Below are 24,493 nucleotides of genomic sequence, written 5' to 3' on the forward strand. Positions count from 1 at the left end.
TGTCTGGACCTTGCAAATATGTTTGTTATTTATGCAGAAGGAAGTCCAGAAGCCAGATATTTCTTGTAAGGACTGGCCTAGTTGAGCTGACAAAAGGCACAGTCTGCAAGGAAAAAACACTTTCAGCTTCAGCCAGTAGCTCCAGTTCTTACTGGGAATAATCTGTAACTGGACACAGATGTGTTTACTGTGAAAATGCCAATTTTGTATCATCATATCTATGTGCCTTTTTTACATTTGTTGGAAAATAAGAGAATGGAGATTTCTGTCTTTGATTAAATAGTTTCCTGTTAGGGTTTGTAGGTTGTTTCCCATCAGGCTTATTCACTTACTGTACTTCAGATGTGAGCTTATCTTAAAGGGGAGGGGGCTTCCTGGCACATGGAGACTAGGGGCTCATGAAATCTCAGTTGAAGCTGTGTGTTTATAGCTCTTGTGAGTTAGCTGTAAAGCTGTAAACACTGTGTTATCTTGGGGTACTCTAATAACTGGTGAAAATCACTAGTCACAATTTTGCTTCCTCCTAGCCATCGTATGTGAGCTACTAGAGTTAAGAAGGCATATTTAGCCCTTGGGAGATTCTTATTGAGTGAGCTGCTTGGATTTTACAACCAGTTGTATGGTAGTGCAAATGGGTTGGTGGATTTGTACCAATCAGCTGGCATATGGTCTTCACTGGGGCTTTGGGACATTGCTTGGAACACAGTAGGGATGCCTGATGCATTTCGCATCAGCTTGACGTGTTCTTCATCAATATCAGTACCTGATAAGTGAAGCGTTGCTGCTCAGACTTCACTGACACGTTGTCTGTTGCCTGTCATCTCATAAATCTCCCTATAAAGCTCTAAGTAAACACCCCTGGGTGGAATCAACAGATCATTTTTGTGGCATTTCTTGTCATCTAAGCAATAATTCATTAAAAATTTAATGACTCTTTTGCTCTGGAGAGGAAGAAGAGAGCTGGCGCCTGCCTTTAAAGTTTCTGTCTTGTATTGTTGGTGATTTTTGTTTTGTTTTGTTGGATTTTTTTTATTTTATTTTGGAGGAAATCAAGTTGATAAACTGAACTATAACCATCTTATTACAAAAAGCTTGAGTGCTTCTGAGAACATTTAAAACAAGCATGACTAGAAATGACCTTTCCATCCTGGAGCGAACTTTGAGTGTATTCTCCCTTTGGCATTTCTAATGATAGACTTTCCATCTGGTCTTTGCTTAAAAGCTAAGATGCAACTTGGGGTTTGGTGGGATTTTTTTTCACATTAAAACTGTGCATAGTCTAAAATTAATCCTCTTGATCATATCACTTCAGGGATAGGAGTGCAGAAACACTAGGAATATTTTCTTATTTTCAGTAACTCCATTCAGTCCTCCTGGCAGCAGATTCCTTTTGTCCAAAATCAAGTAGTTTCTTATCTGGGGGGAACCCTGGATTTCCATCTGCTTGAATCTGGGGAGGTTGTGCCCCTTAGAGGAGATTTTAAGAGACTGTAGTGATGCTAGGGGACATGGTGGTGTGTGTGATCTGGATCAGTAGGAGGGATCTGTGGTTACATTAGCTACCTCTGGTAATACTGTCATTTCTAGTGTCGCACATTCCCTGGTCCCAGTTTCCCATCTGATTCCCCAAAGCTGAATGTGCAAGACTGAAATCCTGGTAGATGAATGCTTCGGGGAAGAATTGGGGGCCTCCTGGGAGGTACCACTGCAACAATTAGCCTCATTTCAGCAGAGTATTTGGGGAAAGTGCGTAAACTGATCCTTTAGCTTAGCAAAGCATTTCAACAAATGCCTAATTTGATACATGCTTTCCGAAGGCCCGTGGGATGTAGTATTTAAGCATGCACTTGAATTTAAGTGTGTAACTGAGTCTGGGCTACACGCAAGCATGTATATGCACGTGGGGAACATTTCTCAGGATCACGTGTAGGAACATCAGTCACCAGATTTTTTTTAAATACTTTTTTTTCCTCCCTGTAACGCTGATCTGATCACTACTGAATGTGCTTTCTCTTTCTTTTCCTCCTTCATCCTTGTATTCAGTGAAGTCATACAAAAATATGTAGGTGGAAGATTACCGGTGAGCCATTCCTCAAATGCTGTTACGGTGGGAACAGCAGAAAGTAAGTCTATTAGTAAAGTCATGCTTCTATCAGAACTCCATATGGGGCACGCACAGAAAATGTATTTTCCTGACATCGAGAAGGTTCTGCTGAAGAGCAGAGGTTGTTTGGGGCTCTTGGCCGGTAGATGATCTGCTGAGGGTATTGGTGGTTTTGCTGCAGGTTCTTTTGGTGACCAGCTCTATTAAAACAATGGGAGGGAGAAAGGATGTTGCCAGTAATGGAAGAGAACAATTCTGGCACACGTAGCTTCCTCTTCATAAAGCTGCTTTTCCCTTGAGGCAATATATCTTGCATCTTATGGGAAGGAAATCTTACAGCATAAAAGGAAGTCTGAACTGCTTAGCAATGAATTTAGAAGTCTAGAAGTTGGATTCCTTTTATGAAGATAACATAGGTCCCATTCCAGTATATTAGGGAAGCTTTTCTAAGATGTGTCTCCAAAAATAGGAGAGCTATGGGAATCACTTCTTTAGAATAATATTTGTGTGTGGATTATGTTAATGTTCCTGAAACCTTAGGGGATGTATGCTCAGCACAATGAAGGTGTTCAGAGAACAAAAGCAGAGAACAGTTTCTTTAGCCTGAGCTACTCAGCAGGACAGAATGTGGGAGGATGGCTTTCTGTTCCTGGGGATGCCTGTGACGTGGATTAGAGTGGTCTGAGGCTGTCTTAGCTTCACTCTCCTGCAATAGCTCCTGAGGGGCTTTTCTGCCTCCAAGAATAGCTGGCACATTGTTGTGCTCTAATTATGCTTGTTTTCCGGTTGCATCTCCTGCACTGGGAACTGGCCTTCTGCAGGCTTTAATACCTGACAGCTGCCTGCCTACTGGGTTTGCTCCATGGCAGCCCTGCTGCTGGAGATGAACAACTCGCTGTTGTGTATCAGGGTAAAAAGCAGGGTACGTCCAAAAGTTTTCAACCTTTTAGCTCCTCCCCAGTGCTATTGTCTCTTCCCATTCTCCTCAATTAAAATAAAGGCATCGAGAGAAAGAGGGGAGAAAAAGTGGAGCTAATTTTCTATGGGTAGCCCAAGCGGTGAAGTCCAGATAACTTTGGTGGGCATATCCAAGTAAGGGTCTTTTATGGAGACCCTAGCAAACTGAAAAGCAACAAACAAAAAAGGGGGAAAATGTGGCTGGAGCCCTTCTGACGAATTTCTGCGTTTTCTGCGGAGTACATAATTAAAGGGGACTTTTTGGATAAAGGCTAAATTGTGTATGGGCATGAAAAATTCAGCAGGGAATTTAAGCCATTTCCAAACCACATGAAACATTAAACATTTTGCTCAAGAATAGCTTGAGATGGTGTGCATCATCCCAGGTTTTAAGCAGTCAACTGATTTTTCTCTTGTAAATGTTAAATATATAGTCAAGGAGAGCCAAAGTGGGTTTTTATCTTCTTTCCCATGATGAGTGCAGAGCCATTGCCTTGAAAGATTTTGCTGGCTGACCTGACACACACCCTTGTTTACCTATTTTGGCTAGATGATTTAGCTGCAACATGCTGAAGAATGAGGGGAGCAGATATAAGTGCTGCAGTTGCACCATGCTGTTCTGTGCTTGTGATCAGCTCTAGCCTTGGGCTCTTGTCTGAGTGGCTCTCAAGTTACCCTTTTAAATCTAGTGGAATTAAAGATTTTAATCAAGCAAGATACTAATCACCATTACATGATATGATATGTACGCCCTGATAATGGTATAGAGTAAATCTACCAGTCTCTTGAAAGCAGAGAATCCCATTCTTTATCTGATGTTCAACATCCATACTGAGGTTTTGCCTAGATGTGGTACTGGATTTTAAAGCTAGGTTATGTCTGTATCTTTAAACTTAAAATTCTCCCTTTGTGTAGAAAGATAAACAGTGGCTAATTTCAGATCATTTTCATGTGTCTTCTTGATTACTTCTTGTTTTGTTGACAGCTCAGGTACTCAAACTTGACATGTTTTCTCTTTAAATAAGGTTGTTATTCAGTTGAGTGTCTTTCATCCAGGAAATCTGTGATTGTTTAAATCCTCTAGGAATGAGCTTTGCTTTTGCATAAGGCAGTCCCCTTGCATGACTGCATGCAGCAAGTTATGCACTGCAAAATTGAAGTGAGTTTTCAAACCCTGCTGTTGTTTGGTTTCATTTAGGCAAAGCTGGTCAGTGATCTCCAAAGAAGGATGGTTCTCTTCTTCTCTAGGCAGGCACTAGGACCATGACTCTCAAGTTTGTCTCAGTGTGCCAGAAATGGTTCTCTAAAACTGCATCCTTAAATACCAACATGTACACACGTACCAGGGCAGATAGCATTTTGTCAGCCAGCATCCGCATGTCTTTCTCCTCAGGGCTGCTCTCAAGCCAGTCTCTGGCCAGCCTGCAGCTGTGCTTGGGATTACCCCAACCCAGCTGTAGGACCTTGCACTTGGCCATGTTGAACTTCATGGGGTTCACATGGGACCACCTCTCCAGCCTGTTAGGGTACCTCTGGATCCCATCCTTTCCCTCCAGTGTGTCAACCTCATCACACAGTTTGGTGTTGTCACCAAACTTGCTTAGGATGCTCTGTCCCACTCTCCATGTCACTGACAAAGCTGTTGAACAGCACCAGTCCTGTTACTGACCCCTGAGGAACTCCACTTGTCAGTGGTCTCCATTTACAACTTCTTTCCTTGCCATGATTCATGAAGAAAGTAGAGACATTGGCTGCAAAATTCTCAGGGAGACTGGGTACATAAGCAACTCTGAATGGTGTGGCTCCATGATTCATCATAAAGCCTCAGCACATCAGGCATCCCTGTGCATTAAAGATAGTTTTTGAGCAGAGAACCTGCCTGAGGTCTCTCTGCCTGTTTGCACTTGCTGGTAATGTCTAGCTAGAAATTGTTCTCCTTCCTGCAAGATCTTCTATCTAGTTGATGAAAAGGTCCCCTCTCTCAGTCTCAGTGATGGAAGGATTTTTGTTCGAAGGTGAGATGGACTATCCACTCTCCCCCTGTGCTGCTAAGCCCTATCTCCTTCCCATTCACTGCTCCAGTCATATGCTTGTGCTAGCATGGGGAGATGCATATGTTATTGTGAATGGCCTTTGTATGTCACTGCAGGCATCAGCAGGCCTCAATGTATGATAGAGGTTTTTTCTGTGCTCATAGAAGATTTATCCTCTTCTTTTTCTCCCTGAGCACATACTCAAACAATATATCAATTTTAATTGTTTTCTGAGAGGTTATTAATATTGAAGTGGAGATTTAGCATGAAGATCAATCATTAATCTGAGAAGAATGGATTTGCAGTTTCCAGCAGCAAGGCTGGAAAGGAAGTGAGGATGAAAGAAAATCAAGAGAGATTCCCCATCTAACCAGCTGGGGGTTTTTTTGGGTTTGTTTTTTTTTTTTTTTTGGCCTAAAATTGTCCAAGTGACAGCTCTGAGGAAAAACCAAACCTCAGAGTAAGATTTCAGAAGTCCAGCCTAGAAATTGCAGCAGTATGTACTACAATTTGTTATCTTTTTTGTCCCCCCGTGACATTTTATTTCAAGAATTAAGTCTCAGGCTTTTCAAACAAAACCACAATCTTCTTAGAAGATTTTTATTTTCTTCCGCATTTTTCCTTTTAACAATATCCACAAATATTTCAGTAATTAATTTGCTATTGGTTAAATAGAAAAGTTTTAATTCAGTCTATAAGAGATCGCACCCAGGTTTCCCTACACCAAATAATTGACTCTGCTTTTGATGTGGCATGTTTTACTGCGAGGGCACCCTCTCCGTTATCCTGGGATGGTGCCAGACCCCAGACTTCTTTTCTGGAAGGGGAGCACCATATGCTGAGCCTGGTTACAGCAAAACTGTTGATTTGTTCGACTGCTTTCTCAAAATGGTCCAAAGCTGGAAATATGTGCCTGGATAACGACAATATCTTGCTCTTTCCTTTTATGAATGCAAAATGAGGACCACATGTCCCCTAAAAACAGCACAGGTACCATGCTGCCTCCACTTATCCCTGTTTCTATGCTGAGAATAGGCAGTCTGCCTGGGTCAGTTTAGGGAACAAATTTTCATATCATCAGTGTCATGAATGGGCATATTATTCCCATCCTTGGGAAGTCCTTTTCGTGCCTCTGTATTTCACCTCTTCTTTGCCTGTTTTAGATGCTCCTGATCGGAACTGCTCTCTCGTGTCTTGTTTTTCCCATCATGGTGCTCTGGGCTCTGACCAGCAAGGAGAGGGATGAGGCATTCTTGGTAGGGGATTTTGTGGAATATGGAAAACCTAAATACAGATATTTATCTCAAAAAATCAGTTTAGCTTGTTGTTTCTTAACCAGTTACATTGTTGAATTATGCAAAAGTGTAATTTTTAAAACATTTCTGCTCAAAATATGGCAATAATATGTAAGTGTGTGTAGTAACTTTGAGGTGTTGGGCAGTGATTGTTGGTACAGAAAGCATTGGTGTTTTAGGTAAAATAAATTTCAGAAAGAGAAAGTTTGCGTAATTTATTTTTTTTTCTCCTCTGCCTTCTGCATTATCCAGAAGCACCTCCAGATAGAATCTACCCAGAGAAGATACCCTTCCCTGCCTTTTTTTCCTCCTTTCGATTATACTCCTGTTTCTCTTCCACCGTCTAGCCAGATCATGTGTGACATTTCTAATAGGTACCAGTGTAAGCAGCCAAACTCCATCCACAAAACCACCCACCACCACTCCATATATATTTATGTAAATTTATACATGGAGATAGAATCAAAATCGCTTAGGTTGGAAAAGAACTTTAAGGTCATTGAGTCCAACTGCCAGGTCCACCACTAAACTGGTCCCCACAACAGGGATATGGAGCATTAGTTATTTATTTTGAAAGAAGGTAAGAGGTAAATTCGATTTATCCAACATTTATTTTGATCTTAAATTATGTTCATGGACTAAGGATCTAATTTATTATTAAACTATTATACTAGTGAATAAGAAAGCGATTAATCTTATAGCATGAATAAAATGTAGCTGATTTCTGTGCTCCCCAGTATCACTGACTATTGCAATAGAAGGAAGAAAGCCAGGGCTGCTTGTATTGGTGAAAACAGTGAACTAAGACACATCTGATAAAGACATGTTTCGTTTTAATCTCTCCAAGTTTGAATGTCCATAAGAGGTACATAGGTGTGAGGAAGAGGATGGGAGGGACAAAATGAGCCATTTTGAAAATCAGTTTATGGGTGTTTGTTTGATAGTTCATCTGAGAGTGCTACATCATAGAATAACAGAATGGTTTGGGCTGGAAGTGACCTTAAAGCTCATCCAATTCCAACCCCCCCTGCCAAAGGTAGGGATACCTCCCATTACACGACGTTGCTCAAAACCCCATCCAACCTAGTCTTGAACACTACCAGGGATAGGGAAGCCACAACTTGTCTGGGCAACCTGTCCCAGTGTCTCACTACCATCATAATGAAGACTTTTTTACTAATACCTAATCTAAATCTACCTTCTTTGACCTTAAAGCCATCCTCTCTTGTTCCATCCCTTCTTGCCCTTGTAAATATTACATCTTCAGATTTCTTGTAGGCCCCCTTTAGGTATTGGAAGTTTGCTATTTCCCATGCATTTCCCACTTAGTATTTTTGCTCCAGTCTCTCCATCTGAAAGCAAAAGACTTTGTGAAGAGAGCACCATGCAGGAAGGTTGAGCTCATCATGCAGGGAAGTGGTCTAGTTATGGCAGTTGTTTTTGTTGTCATCTCCTTTGCATGCTGGGCAAGCAGAATGGATCCAGTGCTTCCAGATGTTCTGCAGCACATTGTGTTTCCTCTAACTGCTCGGATTGCAGTTCACCCCGAAAGTGGGAAAACAACACAAAATCAGTTATAGGCCAAGTTAAGTCCGAGATTGCTTAAAAACTGTTGGCTGCAGCTTCCAAAACTTGACGAAGTCCCTTGACAGTGAAGAGCTCTGGGAGATGTTTTTTGTGATCTGTGCAGTGTTTTGTATTTCATCACTAGACACAAAGAGGGTTTGGTTGGAGATAAGAAAGGATGTATCCAAAGGACATGATCCCATAATCCCTGGCTGCCTCTTCGGGGGTGAAAGCTGGAAAACCAGATTCATTTTGATTGTGCTACACAACAATAGCCACAGAGAATGAGGTCTTAATCCAGTGGCGTAGCTCATTTTTTTTTGACTCCTTCACAACCGTCCTCTTCAGTAAATTAATGCATGTGTCAACTCTTAGCAATGAACAAACGAGACCATAGTCTAATAAACAAATAGATAACCTGTTTCGGTTTTGCTCCGAGTGAGGCAGTGTTTCCCTCAGTGAGTTGTTTCATGAGCCTTTTGCTCTACAGAGGAGACGGATGGTGTGTGGGAATGCAGCCCATGTTTCCCCTTTGAGGATGAGGTTTGCTCTTCTGATTTAGATGTCCTGATTTCCAGCATATTTCCATATGTTTGTGTTGAAGTCCTTCCATCTCAGCAGGCTGTTTTCTGTCGTCTTTATTTTTATTTTTTTTTTTTTAACCATCACTTGGAACTACTTTTGTCCTCATTACTGGACCTGAGCAGCCATAACCAAAAGCGAGATTTCATCCTACCAGTTGTTGCACAGACCAAGTAAGACGGGCTCTGTCTTACAACTCTACATCTTACATCTACATCTCTGCTTACATCTACAAATGGACACAGGAATGAAGGCGAAGGAAGGCTTTCTGTGCCGATGGACTGAGGCACAGTAGGGCTAGGTGACATCCCGAGAATCCTAAAAGAAATCTGTGGCAAGGAATGGTACTTAGAGCTTTTCTGTTAATCTGCTAATCTGTAAATCCTTACAGATTTTAATAGAAGTTTGCAGGGCTTTTTCTTACATTGGCGCAAGTTTAGCCCTTCACTAAGTTTTAGTAAAGAACTGATTTATTTTCCATAGAGCTGAGTTCTGATACTAGCAGACCTCTCCTCTAAGCAAGTGTCACGATTACGGATATAACCGTTACGTGAGCAGGAGCAGAACTATCTTATTTGCATCATGTTGACAGAACATGCTGAGGTGAGTGAAATAAGTCTTCGCTATTGCATATAGACTGGTGTGGGACATTAGCTTTGCCATACAGTCATATGGAGAAGTAAGTTGAAGAGTCAAAAATGAAGCCTTGTATCGATTCCTTTGTACTTAGCGGCGTGTATTGTAAACTTACGATGTGTAGGATGTTCAGTTGATGTGCATAGGGGGAAGCAAGCCTTCCCCTACCTTGCAGCTATTGGGGTTGCAGGAACATTGGTTATGTTTTGCTGGGAAGGATGGCATGGCTAGGTGCCTACAGACACCAGCTGAATAAGCCTACAGTCTCATTAAAAAAAAAGGTGTTGTTTGCACAATGAGGTGCATCCACTGTGATGAAGCGGCTGAAATTTTGCATAATTTAGGGGACTGAGCCCTTATTTCCTACTCTTGTGCTAATTACTGCCTTGGGGTTGTTTTGAGAGGGAGGTCAGCGAGTTCTGACATGAGCCAGAGGTGGGTGGGATTTTCCATCCTGGTGACAAGAGCTGGAGTGAAAGGTCTGTCTGTGGAACACTAAAGATAGCATCTCTGCTAAATCAAGTTGCTCAATAAAAACCGCATCACTTGAAATGAGCCTTGGCTTGGTGTGCCAGTGCCTCTCCTTTTAACAATCACAAGCGTGTAGGCAATGCAAGGGATCCAGCTCCAGTTCCACTGAAGCACCTGGCTATGCCTACATGGTGGTAAAACTCAGTTACCTCGTGAGACACGATAAGAAAATGGCTTTTGAGCTGCTGCCTCAGCTCAGACCCAAATGTCAAAGCAGCTAGTTTTGGATCTCCTCATTGGCACTCCCCCACGCAGCTCCTCTGTCCCCATCAGAGTCTCATCTGCTACTCCTGAAAGCTTTAGTACCTTATTCTGGCTCTAGTAACACTGGAAGAGATCCAGAATGATTCCAGCAGAGCTATTTTGGATTTGCGTTTGCAGGAGGAATTGTACCTAGAGGTTTTAAATTAATCGCACGGTCATTTTTCCTCTGTATATTTAACCACCAAAGTTAATTAACATTTGAAAGTTTCACAAGCTGCTTCTTTCATTATCTCAGTCAGCTGTGGTTAAAGGCAGCATGGCAGGAGGGTGGTAGTCCGGCTGAAGTTGTACTGATAGGAAGAATGATGGGAATTGTTTCCAGTGAATCCCAGGGGTTTGGGTGTTTGGATGGTGGGATGAAGGTGGAGGTAAAGATGCATAAGCTGCTATGGTATGTGTTGGCTATTGACTTTCCATGTAGTAAACAAAATTACCAGATGATTGTTAGTGTGTGTTTTCTTCTGTTTGAAGAGAGTATTTTACACAGGACTGCGATTCATAGTCCTGAACTGTAGGGGACTAATGTTCCTGTTCTCCAGCTGAGAGAAACTAATTCAACATCTTGTGTTGTAAACACTCACTCATTTTAACTGATTACACCTCCAATGTTCCTCAAATCACTAAAATTACTAATTGCTATTCCTTACACATCAGAGAGTGAATCCTGAATAATTAACCCCAAATAAAATTAGATGAATTGGCCCTTTTAATTAGAATCCCTGCTGCTGTTTGTTCTGAGCTTCCTTTTCTTACTGTTAAGAGACTTTTAGAATGATTAAAACTGTTTAAGACTTAAACAGCCAGTGACCTTTTAATACAATATAAATCCATAAAAGCAATATTTCAGCTAGCAGGTGGTGAAGTAAATTTTCAGTGCAACTACCTGACAGACTCAGTATTCCTTTTTTAAATGCTGATGATGAAATTAGCCATTGTGGGTTTTTGTTTTGTTTTGTTGGGTGTTTTTTCTCCCTCCTGCTTATTAATACAGTAGCTGATTAGCAAAAGTAGTTCAAATGGCAGGATTAGTGATTGGTAAGAGAGTAGTAATTTAAACAGTGCCTTGGGTTGGTGGAGCTGCTTCATTTTAGAAATCACAGGCCAATGTGGTATATTTAGGTAGATTGTGGAGCTGGTGTGTAGTTGTACGGTGGTTTGCCCCACACTGTCATGGTGCCAATGACCCCTCATGACATGGTTTTGACCAGTGATGCACTGATATAAAACATGATTTTAATCATGTGCTTTCATTATCCAGTGATGTGTATTAAATACAGGAAAATACTCACTTTGGGAAACTTAGTAGGACGTGCGTTCACACCTAAGAGTCCCCAAGTCTTATCTAGCTGAAGGTTTCTATAAAAATTCTGTGGTGTCACTTTGGCAGTATGAAGTTTTCCAGACCAGTTAGCAACACTGCAATATTTTGCAGGTTTTTGCAGTGGTTGTTGAAGTATACGGGCTTATGGTAACCTCAGTCAAAAGGGTTTTAGCCTAGTGCTAAACAAATTAAGGTAAATCTTAGTTGTTTCAGTGTAGATCACCCTCAAATTGCAAACTTTGACTTTCTGCAGTAGAAGGTAAATACTTGACTGGGCAATGGGAAATGCCTATATTGGCTTGGTACTTTGCCAGACGAGGTCTGTTTGGACCAGAACGGAAACACATCAGGTGCTCCATCACTGTCCTTAGTCTAGTTTCTGAGCCCAGGGAGAGTTGTATTTTTCAGTTGATTCAAACTGCTTCTGACCCATTTTCAGAGCTAGAAATTATCAAGATGATGATGAGAAAGGGTTATTTTTGTTTGGAAGGAGAAAAATTAAAACCATCTGGGCATATAGTCTTCAGATGTCTGCCAGTAATTTGGAAAGACCAGTGTGAACCCTGTTTTGTTGGTTGTTAGATTTCATTAAGTTATTGTTTCAGGGAAAAATATGGTGGTTAGCTTTCTTGTGTTTCCGAGGGCTTTTCCCCCAAACAGTCTTTTCTTACTGAACATGTGAGATCTTCTTCGTGTCTAGAAGTTTCAAAGCTGCAAATCTTCATGTCTAAACAACTGTGTCAGTCAAGGGGGGAGGCAATTACTGTGCTGCAATTCATTTGTTGACTGGCAGATATATCTTCCTCAAAACAAAGGCTTGAGACACCAGCCTGATCCTGCAAAAAAACTGAAGTGCACTTAAAAATTTAAAGATTAGACTGTGAGAAACGTGCTTGTTGCATGAGACAGGATGTTTTTCTCAGCTTGTGCTTGTACCCAGAAGGCATCACGCAGCCAATAGCAAAAATATTATGAGTTTCTATTCAGCCTGACAAGCTCATGCTGATGTAGATGTCTGCTGAGGCTTTGAAAAAAATTTTATTTGTACATTTGAAAAGTGTAATAATGAAATACCTAAATCTCCTTTTAAAGAGTAAGAGGGGAAAATTTTGGGAAGGAGAGGGGTAAAACCTTGCAAATGCACCTGCATGGCACAGATCTGGTTGGAGCCAAAAATTGGGCTGGGGCTTGGGAGGCACTGCTTCTGCTTATTGTTCTGCTATAGTTTTCCGACACAGCCATGATGAACTGGCTAAATTTCTATTTAATTACTTGTATGTAAAACATGGGGGGAAAATGTTATTGGGGCTAATGGTGTCATCTCTCGTGGTTGCACTGACTGATGCTCCAGCACAGCAGTGGGCATGAGTGCTGAGAGAAGAGTTCAGGGCTATGGTTTCCCAGCAAGTTGTGCCATCCTATCTAAAGTAACTCAGCTGGTGCATGTGTCGCACTGCGCAGTCCCTTTGTAGGTTGAGTCACAGTCTTCACAGCTGTAAGAAGAAAAAATGACTAGCTGGTGCAATGAGGAGATATTTAGCTCCTTTAAACATATGGTTATGGGTAGTGATTTCTCATTGCAAGAGCTGAAGGCAGACTATGCCATGGCATGAGAAGGGACACGATGCCGTTTCCTGCCTGTGAATGTGCCTGCTTGAGGCTGCCTCTGTGGGGGTATTTGCTGTTGGAAGGTGATTTCACCTGCCTTGAGGTATAAATTGCCCTCTGGAGGTGCCTTGATGTCTTTCTGTTGGTGGAGCTGAGTGTAGTCACTCTCATAACTTAAGTATCTCCAAGCGTTTGCCCTAATGCCAGATGAATGTCAACCAAAATGTCAGTGCAGGTGCTGATCAGTGATCAATACTAATAGGCCTTTTGCCCATCTTATCACTTACTCATGGAAGGGCAGTAGAGTTAAATCAGTCAGGAGACTGTGAGCACTCAGGGTGGAGTGTGTCTTCCACCAGCCCATGGTTAACTCTGGTAACCCCAGAGACCCATTTTCCTCATGGCCAATGGTGCATTCATGCAGACCAAAGGACGGTCACTTCCCCAGATGTTTCCCCATGTAGCTGGCTGTCATTGGAGATGCTCAGCAATGGATGGTATTGATACGCTCCACCTTCACAAGGACTTTCCTGACTCCTCCCATGGCTTGCCCAGCTCTAAGCAAGTGAAATCTGTCCGGCTTGCAAAGCTTTGGGGGTGAGTGAAGGTCCCTGAGGTGCATTTTAGGGAGATCCTGCTTGCTTTCAGCTTTTTATCCTCCCTTGCTCTCTCAAATGTAGATCTAAACCCGTATGCTGCTCAGGACACAGCTTTTACAGTCTTTGCCTGCTTTCCTCTCTGCTGGAAGAAGACTTCCAGCAATGCCAATAATAATAGAGTAACAGCTTTCTGTCCTGCATCCGAGGGAATAATCTCCCGTGAGTGCAGTGGGAACAACATCGGGTCCTATGGCTGTGTGTGGGAAAGAGGAAAGTGCAGTGGCAGAATAAATAACTAAAGCTGTGAAGGAGGAAAGTCCATCTGTTCGCAGAGGACCAGGAAAAGGCCAAACATCTGCAGGGTCCCCCCAGTTCATCAGGCATCTGCTTTCTGCTTCCTGATCTAAAAACCTTCCCATTTGTGGGGAGAGCGGAGCCAGCAGCTTATCTGACACAGAGGACAGAGTTAGCAGAGCTGGGGTGGGATGTGGTAAAGCCAGCTGTCTCCTACTGCAAAGTGTTATCTTCCAAACACCAGAAAAGGGCTCTTCTCTTTTTCTGTCCTTTGCTTCTTTTCTGAAAAATCTTGGCTAATGTTTTTTTTTCTTTCGGGAGGAATGGATCTTCCAAAGGGGCAAAGCAGTGTTTGTTTTGTTTGTTCTAGCAGTCCTTGTTTTCCCCTTCTGTTATAGCAGTTGCAGCTTTTCCCTTCTGTTTATGTACAAGCCTTGTCCCTTTCCCTGTCTCATCCCCTTCAACACATTCTGTACCTTGATTTTGCTAAGGTATTCTGAAGGGTTGTAATAAAGCAAGAGTGCCTGAATAATGTGTTGTGCAGGGAGATGCATCACCTGTGTATTCTTTGGGAAGGATGTCTGCCGGAGTTGAATTCATTTCCAAAATTGTGTTGGTTGGTTGGTTGGAGGGTCATTTTTACAGCAAAGGAGAAAAATTTATGTCGCATTCAAACATCCCAGCATTTTTTAGAACTAAACACCAAAGTATTAATTTCAGAAAATTTATTTTCTTTGTACTCTGTATTGTATTTTGTCTGATTTGGATTCTAACAGGAAAGCTTTCCAGGGCTTTGTACCCGACTGCTTCCCACAGCAAATAACATGAAGGTGCCTTGTTGGCAGCAGGCACCATGTAGGTGTCTAGCTGGCACCCATGTCTGGGTTGGGCTGAGCCAGGGGCTTTGAACCTGGGCATGGGTGGTCCAGAGGACTGTGGATCACTGGGGTTTGGCTCAGCACCTCTCTGAACATGGTGGTATTTGGGGACGGTGCTCAGGGTCTGTAGGTGGGAGGCAGTGTGGCACTGCATGGTGATGTTCATCATGATGCGAATTAAAACTGGTGAGTTGAAATTCTCTCATTCTCTCTCCTAGGGGACTTCCTTCCTCCACCCCCACCTCCTGTGGATGAACTCGGGAACATCACATCTTCACAAGGTGCCTTCCCTCCCCCACCCCCTCTGGATGACGTTACTTTCAAAGTGCAGGTAAAAGAACAAGAATTTTATTGTTTGTGCAGAACTGATCCAAAAATTGTGAAAATGAATGGATGATAATAAAATGAGGTGGCGAAGTGCTGTGGTTAGAAATCATGTGTCAGGAACAACCAAGTCAGCTTTAGCAAGCTGTGTTTCCCAACTAAGGAATATTTCCATTCAAAACTTACTGAGCTATTAAAGGATTTTTCCCATCCGGCTTGAATTAGAAGACTAATTGCCTTATGTCCTTGTGATGGCGGATGGGAGTGAAACCTTCCCAGAATGAATTGTTTTCTGGAAGGGCCATCTCCTTCCATGGACTGTGGAGAGACTTTAGGGCAGTAATCTGATCCTAAAAGTGCTTTGTTTAGCTGCCTAAAATTAAGTGAAGCAAATAAGCCCTGGCCCAGGCTCTAGTGATGTCACCAAGACCCTTTTCACTCCCTTTTTGCTGGCTTGGATCCTCTAGATTTGCCATCTGAATAAAAGCACAACTTCTGAGATGCATCAGGTGAGGATGACATGTTCTGTGTGGCTAGGGACATACCTTGAACACCTTTAAAAGGTATGAACATCTTTATGCAGACATCACTGGCTTGCCTGTAGTGCTGGGTACTGTTGAGTTAGTTCAGGCACGTTCAGGAGAGATGTATTCAGACTGCAGGGACAGGCTGTCAAGGTGATCAAGGAGTGAGTATCTTATTTTGCCAGTGGAGACCAGAAGAGTTTAGCTTGTGAGCTGAGCAAAAGGAAGGCTGAGAAGGGGGCATGGATGCAAATTTGAAATACATCTGGGGATCAAGTACCAGAGAAGAACAATTATTTCAGCTCTGGGTGAGTGTTGCAGGAACAGGAGAGTTTAAGCTTGCCAGGAGTACCTTCGTACTGGTGGTTAGAAAGTTTCTAAGCACTGAGACTGCAAAGGTCTGTAAGAGTCTTCTGGGAGGAGTAGTGAGAGCAAAGCAACTTTGATCTACTGTTGAGGCTGGTGAGAGTTGTGTAACCACATACCCACAGCCATGTGGCTGCCCTTGATGACCCTGCAAGGCTGTGGCAGTCCTGTGTCCCTGGATGGATTTGAACCTGAGAATAGGCTACTGAACAGACATTAAACAGGATTCAAGAGACCTGGCTTAGTTCTTGGCCCCATCATAAGCTCTAGAGTCAATTCATCAACATTGTGCCTCTATAGAATGAAAACATTTCCCTCCTTCATGGGCTTTGTGTGATCTCTTGCCTGTGGCAAGATGTTCAGATGCTGTCACAAAGTCTCAGCTGTTCCTGCAGTGGGCTCAGTGCTATAAGCAGCCTTTGAGAGGGAAGGGGTTAATGAGGATCATTCTCCCTTGCCAGGAAAGGCTGCAGCCGTCAGGGACATCAGCCAAGTGTGGAGCATGGCTTTTCCCAGCCTTGGGGAAATGAAGTAATTCTTCAGCAAGTGTTGTTCTGTCTTTTATCTCTCTGAGAAAAGTGGACCCTTTGGGAGCAAGGGAGCTTCCAGACTGCCCTGGGAAGCAGTGGAGCAGCAGGCTTCTAGCGAGGGCAGGGCGCAGCCTGCATGGCTCCCTACGCAGAAGCCTGTGCAGTGGGAAGGGGTCATGGCACTTCACGGGCTTCTCTCGGGTCAGGCTTCCCCCTTGTTGGATTGCCCAAGGAAGGGACCTCGCAGTGTTTATTGGAAGGGGCTCGTGTCCTCAGCTCCTCATGCCTCCCTCCTGCAGTGGGTCCAAAGATGTGCCTGAGACACTTAGGGCTGTCACTGGGATGTGCCTCTTGGTAGAACCACTCTATAGGATGGCTCTTCCCCGTTGAGCTCATGAAATTGCTTTTTGTCACACCCTTTCTCTCTGGCTTTGGGAAGCTGGGGCTGGAGCTGTGTTCACAGCATGGGGCTTTGGCAGGAATTTGGTTAGAGCAAGGTTCCTTCACATGGCAGTACTGTTCAGACGAAAGTGAGCCTGCCAGTTGTACCCCAGCGCTCCTGCCCGTCACCACGCCCAGATGTACTCTCTGCAGTGAACACGCTCCCTCCTTTAAGCTGTCCTCTCTTGTCACCTTTTCCCCTTTTCCCTTCCATCCTCTGAAGGAGGAGTAGACAAAAGTCAGGGCTAAGTCAGGAGTCAGCTGGGTCTCATGTTGCAAAACCAGCTCCTTATCTTGAAGGAGCAACAAAAGTCACAAAGTAAAGGGCCCAAGACATAAGGGGGAAAGGCAGGTGGTCGTGGAGAAAGCTGCTTGATGGCTTTGTGCATTGAACACAAGCATTTTCACAACTCCAGACAGAGGTTCCCATGCTGAAGGAGCAAAATGAATGGTGGCTGTGTTTCTTCTGCTGCAAATCCTTTCCCAGCCCTCAGGACACAGTTGCCTTGAAGGCAGAGATCTCATGAGCATGTGTTGGATCTGGCTCCAACAAACTAAAGCCTTGCCTGATTCTGCTTTCCAATGCCAGGCCATTTAATTTCTGTGCCTCAGTTTCTCTGTTGCTAAATCTAAGTGCTAGAGCAGATGACCCCTCTCCTGGGCACGGATCAGATCTGAGACTGCTGCCTGGAGCAGTTCTGCCCCTGCAGACCTGGTGCAAGCCCTCCAGATTTACTCCAGAGTTTGAAATTCATCTGCTCCAGAAAATCAGCCCCTTTACAACAGAAACTTGTCTCTGGATGGCAGAGTCCTGATGATACCTTATGAAATACCTGTGCTGTGGTTCCAGGTAAAGCTTTTTATACTAGGTGCTGAGTTGGTAAGGGAAGCAGCATATATATGTTTGTTTAGTTTATTATCATTTTGTGAATTAGTGTTAGCAGACAGCTGAAAGCTGCACAGATTATTAGTTTAAGTTGTAGCTTAAGAGCAGCAGTTAAAATAATAATACCCAGTTTTCATAGACCTGTTTATCTCTTTAAATCTATTTGGACAGTGGAACTGGCCACTTAGGATCAGATCCAAAAAGGTACTTCAGTATCTGACTTCCCTTGAGGTGTTTATGCTCTGATGGAAATAAGAAGACTGGGTCGTGAAATACCTTTGCAGCAGATCTGGCAGTTTCTTGTGATTTCTGTTTTCCCATCAAGATCCATCATATTCTGATTCACTGCAGCGCTTGGGAGGAAAACAGAAGGAAATTTAAACTCTTTTCTTATCAACTGCTTTAAAAAGAAAGAGAAAAGGAAATGTTTATTTTAAAAAAGAGTGCACTGGGTTTGGGGTAGAGTTGTGTTGGGAAGTTCCTCTTCAGCTGAAGTCAGCAGCTGAAGGCAAGGGCTTGTTCCCAGAATGGTAGTGAGGGTGCGGTGATGGCGTTTTTGACAAATAAGGACATGAGCAAAGAGCCTTTTGCCACGTTGGCTTGGGCTCAGTTTAAAAGAGAAAAAAAAAAAAAGTCCTGGACGGGAAGAAAAATGAAATCACTGTTTGTCAAAGGGAAATAGATAGATCTGGGAGGGGGGCAGGGTTTATTATTTTTATTTTTTTTTACCTTCTAGTTTCAAAACAGGCATTCTGCCCAGGCCAGGAAAGGAAAAGTGAAAAATCTCTCATAAACAACCTCTTGAGTGCCCTGTTTGCTCACAGAGAGGGACTCTTGCTCATGGCACTGGCAGTTTCTTCCTTCCTTGCCAAGCAGGGTTGCTCAGGGATGAAGACTGTGCATAGTGGTTTGGAAAGCCAGTCCCTACCTCTCATCCCATCCCTGGGAAGGCTGGCTCTGGAGCCATGCATCCTATGGGAGCATCTCAATAAGCCTTATCACCAGGGGTTAGATCTCCACTGGCTTTGAAACAACCAGTTCTCCTTAAAGGAGAGGTTCAGAGCCCAGGCTTTTATGTTGGTGGAGGACCTGGGTGGCTTGAAGCAGATGTAGCCAGCAGATGTGACCCTCAGCTGCAGACCTGCCAAGGGCCACCTGGCAAAAATATGCATTTACTAATCCCCTGTAACTATCTGCAGGTGCTGCATCAGCAGTATGGGTCTGATTTTCATTTGGGACCCTAGATACTGCTGCAACATGGAAGGGAGAGGATTGTATTCAGTGAGGGGATCACCTCTTTTCCAGCAACCCCTGGCTGTTATCAGTGTATATTTTATTGAGAGGCCACAAAACTCTTTACAAAAGAATTACCAGTCTCTCCCTGATAAGGAAGCTGAAGCAGAGAAAGTGCTTTGCCTAGGTCACCAGGCTGAGAAGCGGTAGGTTAAAAATAGGACCTACATCTCCTGTGTCCCAGAGCAATTCTGTCTGCTACATTAATGTAAGAACTGTAAATGAATGAGAAAGAATTTGGGATATACCAAAGAGTATGTGCAGAAGTAGTTTAGGATGGGGGTTAGAGTGAAGAAACAATGAAGTTTTGAACATTTGCATGAAATGAAATATAAAATAGTTCAGGATAACAGTTCTTGTTAGAACCACCTATGCATAGAGGGGCTGCAGTACTGTGGGCAGGGAGCTATTCCCATGTTCAGACCTACTGGATTCACTGGTTGTATTGTCCTCTTGCAATATGCAGAAGATCAGCTGAAGGGCTCAAATTACTATTGCCAAGGAATTTTGGAAGGAGAAGTGCTGAAACATGGCTTGAAGAAGTAATGCACCTTTCTCTGCAAGGCTGTTCAAAGGAGACCTGGCTCACTTCTACCCAGTGATCATGCCTGGGAGAAGGTGGGGACGTGTTGATAGATGCAAGCAGTGAGAGCCTCATCCTTGTTACGGAGGAGGTTGCCAGGCTCGCTCCTGGTGAGTGGTGGCGGTCGTGCCTCTCTGTGGGCTGTGACTCACTGCCTAAGGAAACAGCCAGAATGGAGGGATTTTATTTCTTTTTATTTTAAATTTTGGGTGTGCATATTGACAAATAGTTAGGGAGGAAAGAGATTGATTTTTGTCTACGGGGAGCTGCCTTAAATAGCACATCTGCTTCTCAACAGTGTGGCAACTGAGGTCTGCCTTGGGTGCTAGGTTTCCTTTAAATTGCCTGCCTTTTCATGTTTGGAGAAGAAGAAAAGGCCAAAGAGAGTAGAATATGTGTTCAGCCTCCCTCTAGTGCTAGATTTTGTTAATCATCAGGATTATTGGCCTGGGTGTACGTGCTTGCTGAGGAGGAACATCAGCAATACAGCGCAGCTCTAGCTGCCAGCAGGGCTGCCTGGCTCCAGGCAAGCAGCAGTAGCTCTCAGTGACTCTGTAAATAAAGCCATAATCTGTGTGCATCGCTTGCAATTCGAGATCCAGCTTTTGCAGATTTCTGGGACTCCTAACCTAATTTATTAAAATCCATGTGATAAGCAACTGCCTTTTATCTGGATTGAAGCCGTGTCCAACAGTTTAAATAAATTACCTGGTAACGTTAACCCTTTTATTCAAACCTTGACTTTGCAGGAATGCTTTTGATCTGTTTCCCTTCTTCTGTCTTCCTTACCTATTTGAGAAAGGAATGTGCTGCTTTCTGAATTAGACTTGAGCAATAACATGAATGCTCTCTTCATGTTTAAATGCTCACTGGGTGTCTACAGGTCATTATAGGGCTTTCTAGGTGATAAGGTGAGCAAAATCAGTAATACGATGTGTGTATATATTGATGAATATCTGGATGCATAATAGACTAAATGCATGTTTTTCTTGTACACACATATAAATGAACACTATATGTATCTATGACAAATGCATAATGAGTGGGGATATAGAGCAGACCTCCTTCTTCCCTACTGCTTTTTTATCTCTTTCTATGGATAACATGACCAGTAGATCCAGGATCACAAGAGAAAAGGAACACTGAGCACTTCTTTCAGGCAGCTCTTGATGCAACCCATCTTATACACGTGTTTGTTTTACAATGCCAAACCGCATTCTATTTTAAATCTTTAATGAATCTCTGTTCCCATCTATGCAACTTTCCAATCCTTACTCTCTTCAGAATAGACAAAGATGCTTATTATAAACCACAAATTTTACTGAAAGGGTAAACTGGAAAAGTTTTAATTGTACGATGTAAGCCTGCCATTCATCTCGCTGCCTGGCTATTAATATCTTGGCAGTGTTATAATGCAGTGCAGCCTTTAATAGCTAAACTCTCGGCAAGCACTACAAAGGAAGAAAGGATCCAAACAGTTAACTGTGCTCATTATTTTCATCATGCTTATTACTGTGTTATTTAATGTATTTGTTATGTTATTGTTTAATATAGTAACACAGCACACAGGATGTGCCACGACCTACACTGGTGTACACTTGTGCCTTCTTTGGGAGGAAGGTTGTGACTGAGGCTGGGATGTGCTTTCAGAGGTGGAACAGCATGGCTTTTGATAATCTACCATGCAGCTGTTGATGAGGTGAGGGAGCATAAGAAAGCAAAAAGCCTAATACAGATCATATGTAAATAAGGGTGACTATCTAACAAGTTATGAGAGGAAACAAAAAGGTCAGAGATGTTGCTGATTGTGATGTTGAGAGATCATGAATCTAAAACTATCTCCGGTTAAGACACAGGGAAGTATTATGCACATGCGCGGGCTTGGGTCCAAACAGTGGGCTGTGGTCCCGCAGTGCTGTGCCTGAGGTTACAAGCCCTGGTGGGCACCTCCTGGCTCATGTGGGTACATCTTTGTGCAACACTCACACTGCCACTGCTGGAGTTGGGTTCACTGCTGGCACCTGAAGAGAGGTTGATCTGTAACCTGGATTATCCGTCTGTGGATAACAAGAGACATGAATGTGGGAAGTAATAATGAATGGGAGTCATGGAAAGCAAGCAGAAGAAGCAGGCGGTTTTATTCTATCAGAGCTAGTACCAGCCTGTGACAGAAAGGATGCAAAATCATCATTGTACCTAAGATAGAATTATTCAAGCAGAGGGGAAATAAAAAGATAATGAAGATGTAGGAATTCTCCCATCAAAGCAGATGAGCTGAGTGATGGAAGAGTGTGAAATAACATGATCAGTATTGAAGAAATTTTACTCTTGTAATTTCTAAATGCTATTGAAATCTTCTGTTGGATTAGCAGGTCCTAGAAAAGATCTCTTGCAGGATCAGTTGTTCTTGTGTCAAATCCTGGGTAGCCTGTGTTGCATTAAGGAACTGTAACGCAGTGGTGAGATTAAGACAAACAGACTGTCAGTAGCAAGAAGGAATTCTAAAAATTGCAGCAGACAAATTATTACACTTTTGCCATGAAGCTGGCTGGAATGGGTAGATGGTGTTTTAGAAAGTCAAAGTCTTTCCATGCAGCTTGGCCATGGTGGTAGGCTGGAACATGACAGAACAAATGAGTCAGATTCCCACCTTGGTTTTGGTGCTTCAAGTACTGTGATGCTGTGTGGTGCAGAAATAAGTTTTGGTCAAACAAGATGAAAGCAAATACAGCTACAGAGATGGGAGAATCCAGTTGTCTGGCTAAACTCAGTTTTACAGCCCTGGAGTCGTTAAAAGAATAGGGCAAACTTCATCCTGTTTTTGATGCAAATTTTGCCTGGTGATAAAAGGACATGGATATGGAGAAGTTGTGAGAGCATCTGATTTCCAAGAATGGAAGTGACTGAAATGCAGGTTCCTGTATCTGTTTCTTTGTTTCCATCACTGGTGAAAAACAGATTCAGCTGCCATGATGGTGGTTTTGTTGTCAGAAAATGTCATCTCTGTAAAAAGCTTGCGGCACAGTGACCGAACAAGCTGAAAGGTGGTAGAAATACCAATGAAAAATGTTTTTATAGCCAGAATAATTTTTTCCAGGACAGAAGAGCAAGAATGATTTTAAGTATCTGCTGCCATTGAACTCTTAACCTTTGCAGGACCACTCCCACAATTGTATTTTTTAGTTTTGATTTGCTAATGCAAATGCAGGACACACACAAAGGTTAACTTTAACACACAAAGAGCAGGTAAGGAAGAGCATCTGGAAAACATCATATGACATTTTTAGTGTTGGTTTTAGTGGTGTGAGAAGTAAAATAGAAATGTTTGGGAAAGCTGTAGCAATTCCAACTGTTGGTGAAGCCAGTGACATCTCTGCCTGAGGTGCTGTACAAACTCCTCTCATTCAACAAGCTACAGCTTTTTTCTTCTCCACCTCCTCATTTCCGCATCTCTTTTGCCATGGAAACAGCCTCGTGTCTTGTCACGTCCCAGGTCTAGCCTTCCTCTTCAGCTCTGCTACTACACTCACTTCTCAGTCACTCGCTCCATCCTCCCCCTGTTTCTGTCTCTGTAAATTCCCATGATTCTGTCCTGCAATGCCCCTTTATGTGTTCCCAAAAGATGCCACTGCTGAGGTCTGTGCAGGCATTTGGGCATCAGCACCTCCCACAGGGAGCAGTAGGACTACCTTCTGCAAGCGGTGTTTGGTCTGCATGAAGGTCAGGTGAGCATTTTAAAGACATTTAGGTAAGGAATATACTTTCTGTGCAGAAGTAAATGCCATTTGGCTTCTGTGGCTATGCTGACCCCAAGCAAAAATACAATTAAAAGATATTTTCCTGAGTTCTGTTGTGTACTGGGACACTACATTTTCTGATGTGTGAATTCTTACTGAAAAACAGCTTACATTCATTTATCTGCATATACTTGGTATAAAAATAAACCTTGGAGCCCACCCAGGAGGGATCTGTATGCTGGGGATTCTCTCTGCAAGGTTTTGCAGCAATCTCTGGCCAGCACAAGTCATTTGTTGTTCAGCTTTCTGTGTAATTCAGGTCCTTTTTCTTCAGCTGAGGTTCTCATTTAGGAAACATGTAGAAGGTAAGATGTCCGAATGAGGAGGTGGTTGTTAAAAAGGGAAGAAAACCCATGATCATCCAACCAAATCAAATACCAGACACACATCTGGCAGCCTTGAAGGGAAGGTAAAAGCGGGCCTAATGGTTTAGAAAATGAGATTGCTAACTTCTTGAAGGCAGAGACCTTCCTTGGTGAATCAGAACTGCATGGTCTGCCCAGCTGTCTTGCAATCTGTGGACTGCAGCCATCAACCACCCCAAGAATGTGTGGACTGAAGCAGAGTCCAGATTTTCATCAGCTTTGAGAGACATATAGTAGATTTTTAACATGACTCATTTCTACAGGAGCCAAACCCTAGCCATTGACTTTCATGTAGTTTTATACATTCATTTTGCTGACATTTTGCCAGGCTCCCTTGAAGATTCTTGAATCCTTGCAAATGTTTTGGCAGGCACCCCTTCCTGTTACAGCAAAACAAGCAAACAAATTCAGAAGTATGTTATGTGTTTAACTTCTGGACTTGGATCTTATTCAGGCTGTGAAAATCAACTGGCCGATCTTAATTCTACTTTTCTTTTTTGGTGGTGGTTTCCTAATAGCTTCACAACCCATGTTCAGGAATGCTTTCTCAAATTCAGAGAAGCTTGACTGTATGCTTAAACTTCATTAAAGTTGATAGAACTTAAGCGCACGTGTAAAATTAAGCATATGCTTATGTTTTATAGAGCTGTTTTGCAGGTGACACAAGCAGCTGCATATGGGTTTCCAACATGTGATTAAATTCCAAAAGGAGTTTT

General features: G+C 42.9%; 1 protein-coding gene across 6 annotated transcripts in view; it reads left to right on the forward strand.

Moving 5' to 3' along the window:
• LOC133209908 (lipoma-preferred partner homolog) overlaps positions 1–24,493 on the forward strand; it is a 313,797-nt gene that overhangs the window by 117,998 nt on the left and 171,306 nt on the right. For all 6 annotated transcript variants that reach the window (XM_061348850.1, XM_061348844.1, XM_061348846.1 and 3 more), the window contains one exon: positions 14,887–14,999. In XM_061348850.1, coding sequence (XP_061204834.1) covers positions 14,887–14,999 — 113 coding nt within the window. The remainder of the gene's footprint in view (positions 1–14,886; positions 15,000–24,493) is intronic.

The sequence above is a fragment of the Neopsephotus bourkii genome, unplaced genomic scaffold, assembly GCF_033783945.1.
Source record: "Neopsephotus bourkii isolate Nb327-2 ecotype Australia unplaced genomic scaffold, CSIRO-AGI_Nbou_v1 NB_369, whole genome shotgun sequence".
NCBI classification, from domain to species: domain Eukaryota; kingdom Metazoa; phylum Chordata; class Aves; order Psittaciformes; family Psittacidae; genus Neopsephotus; species Neopsephotus bourkii.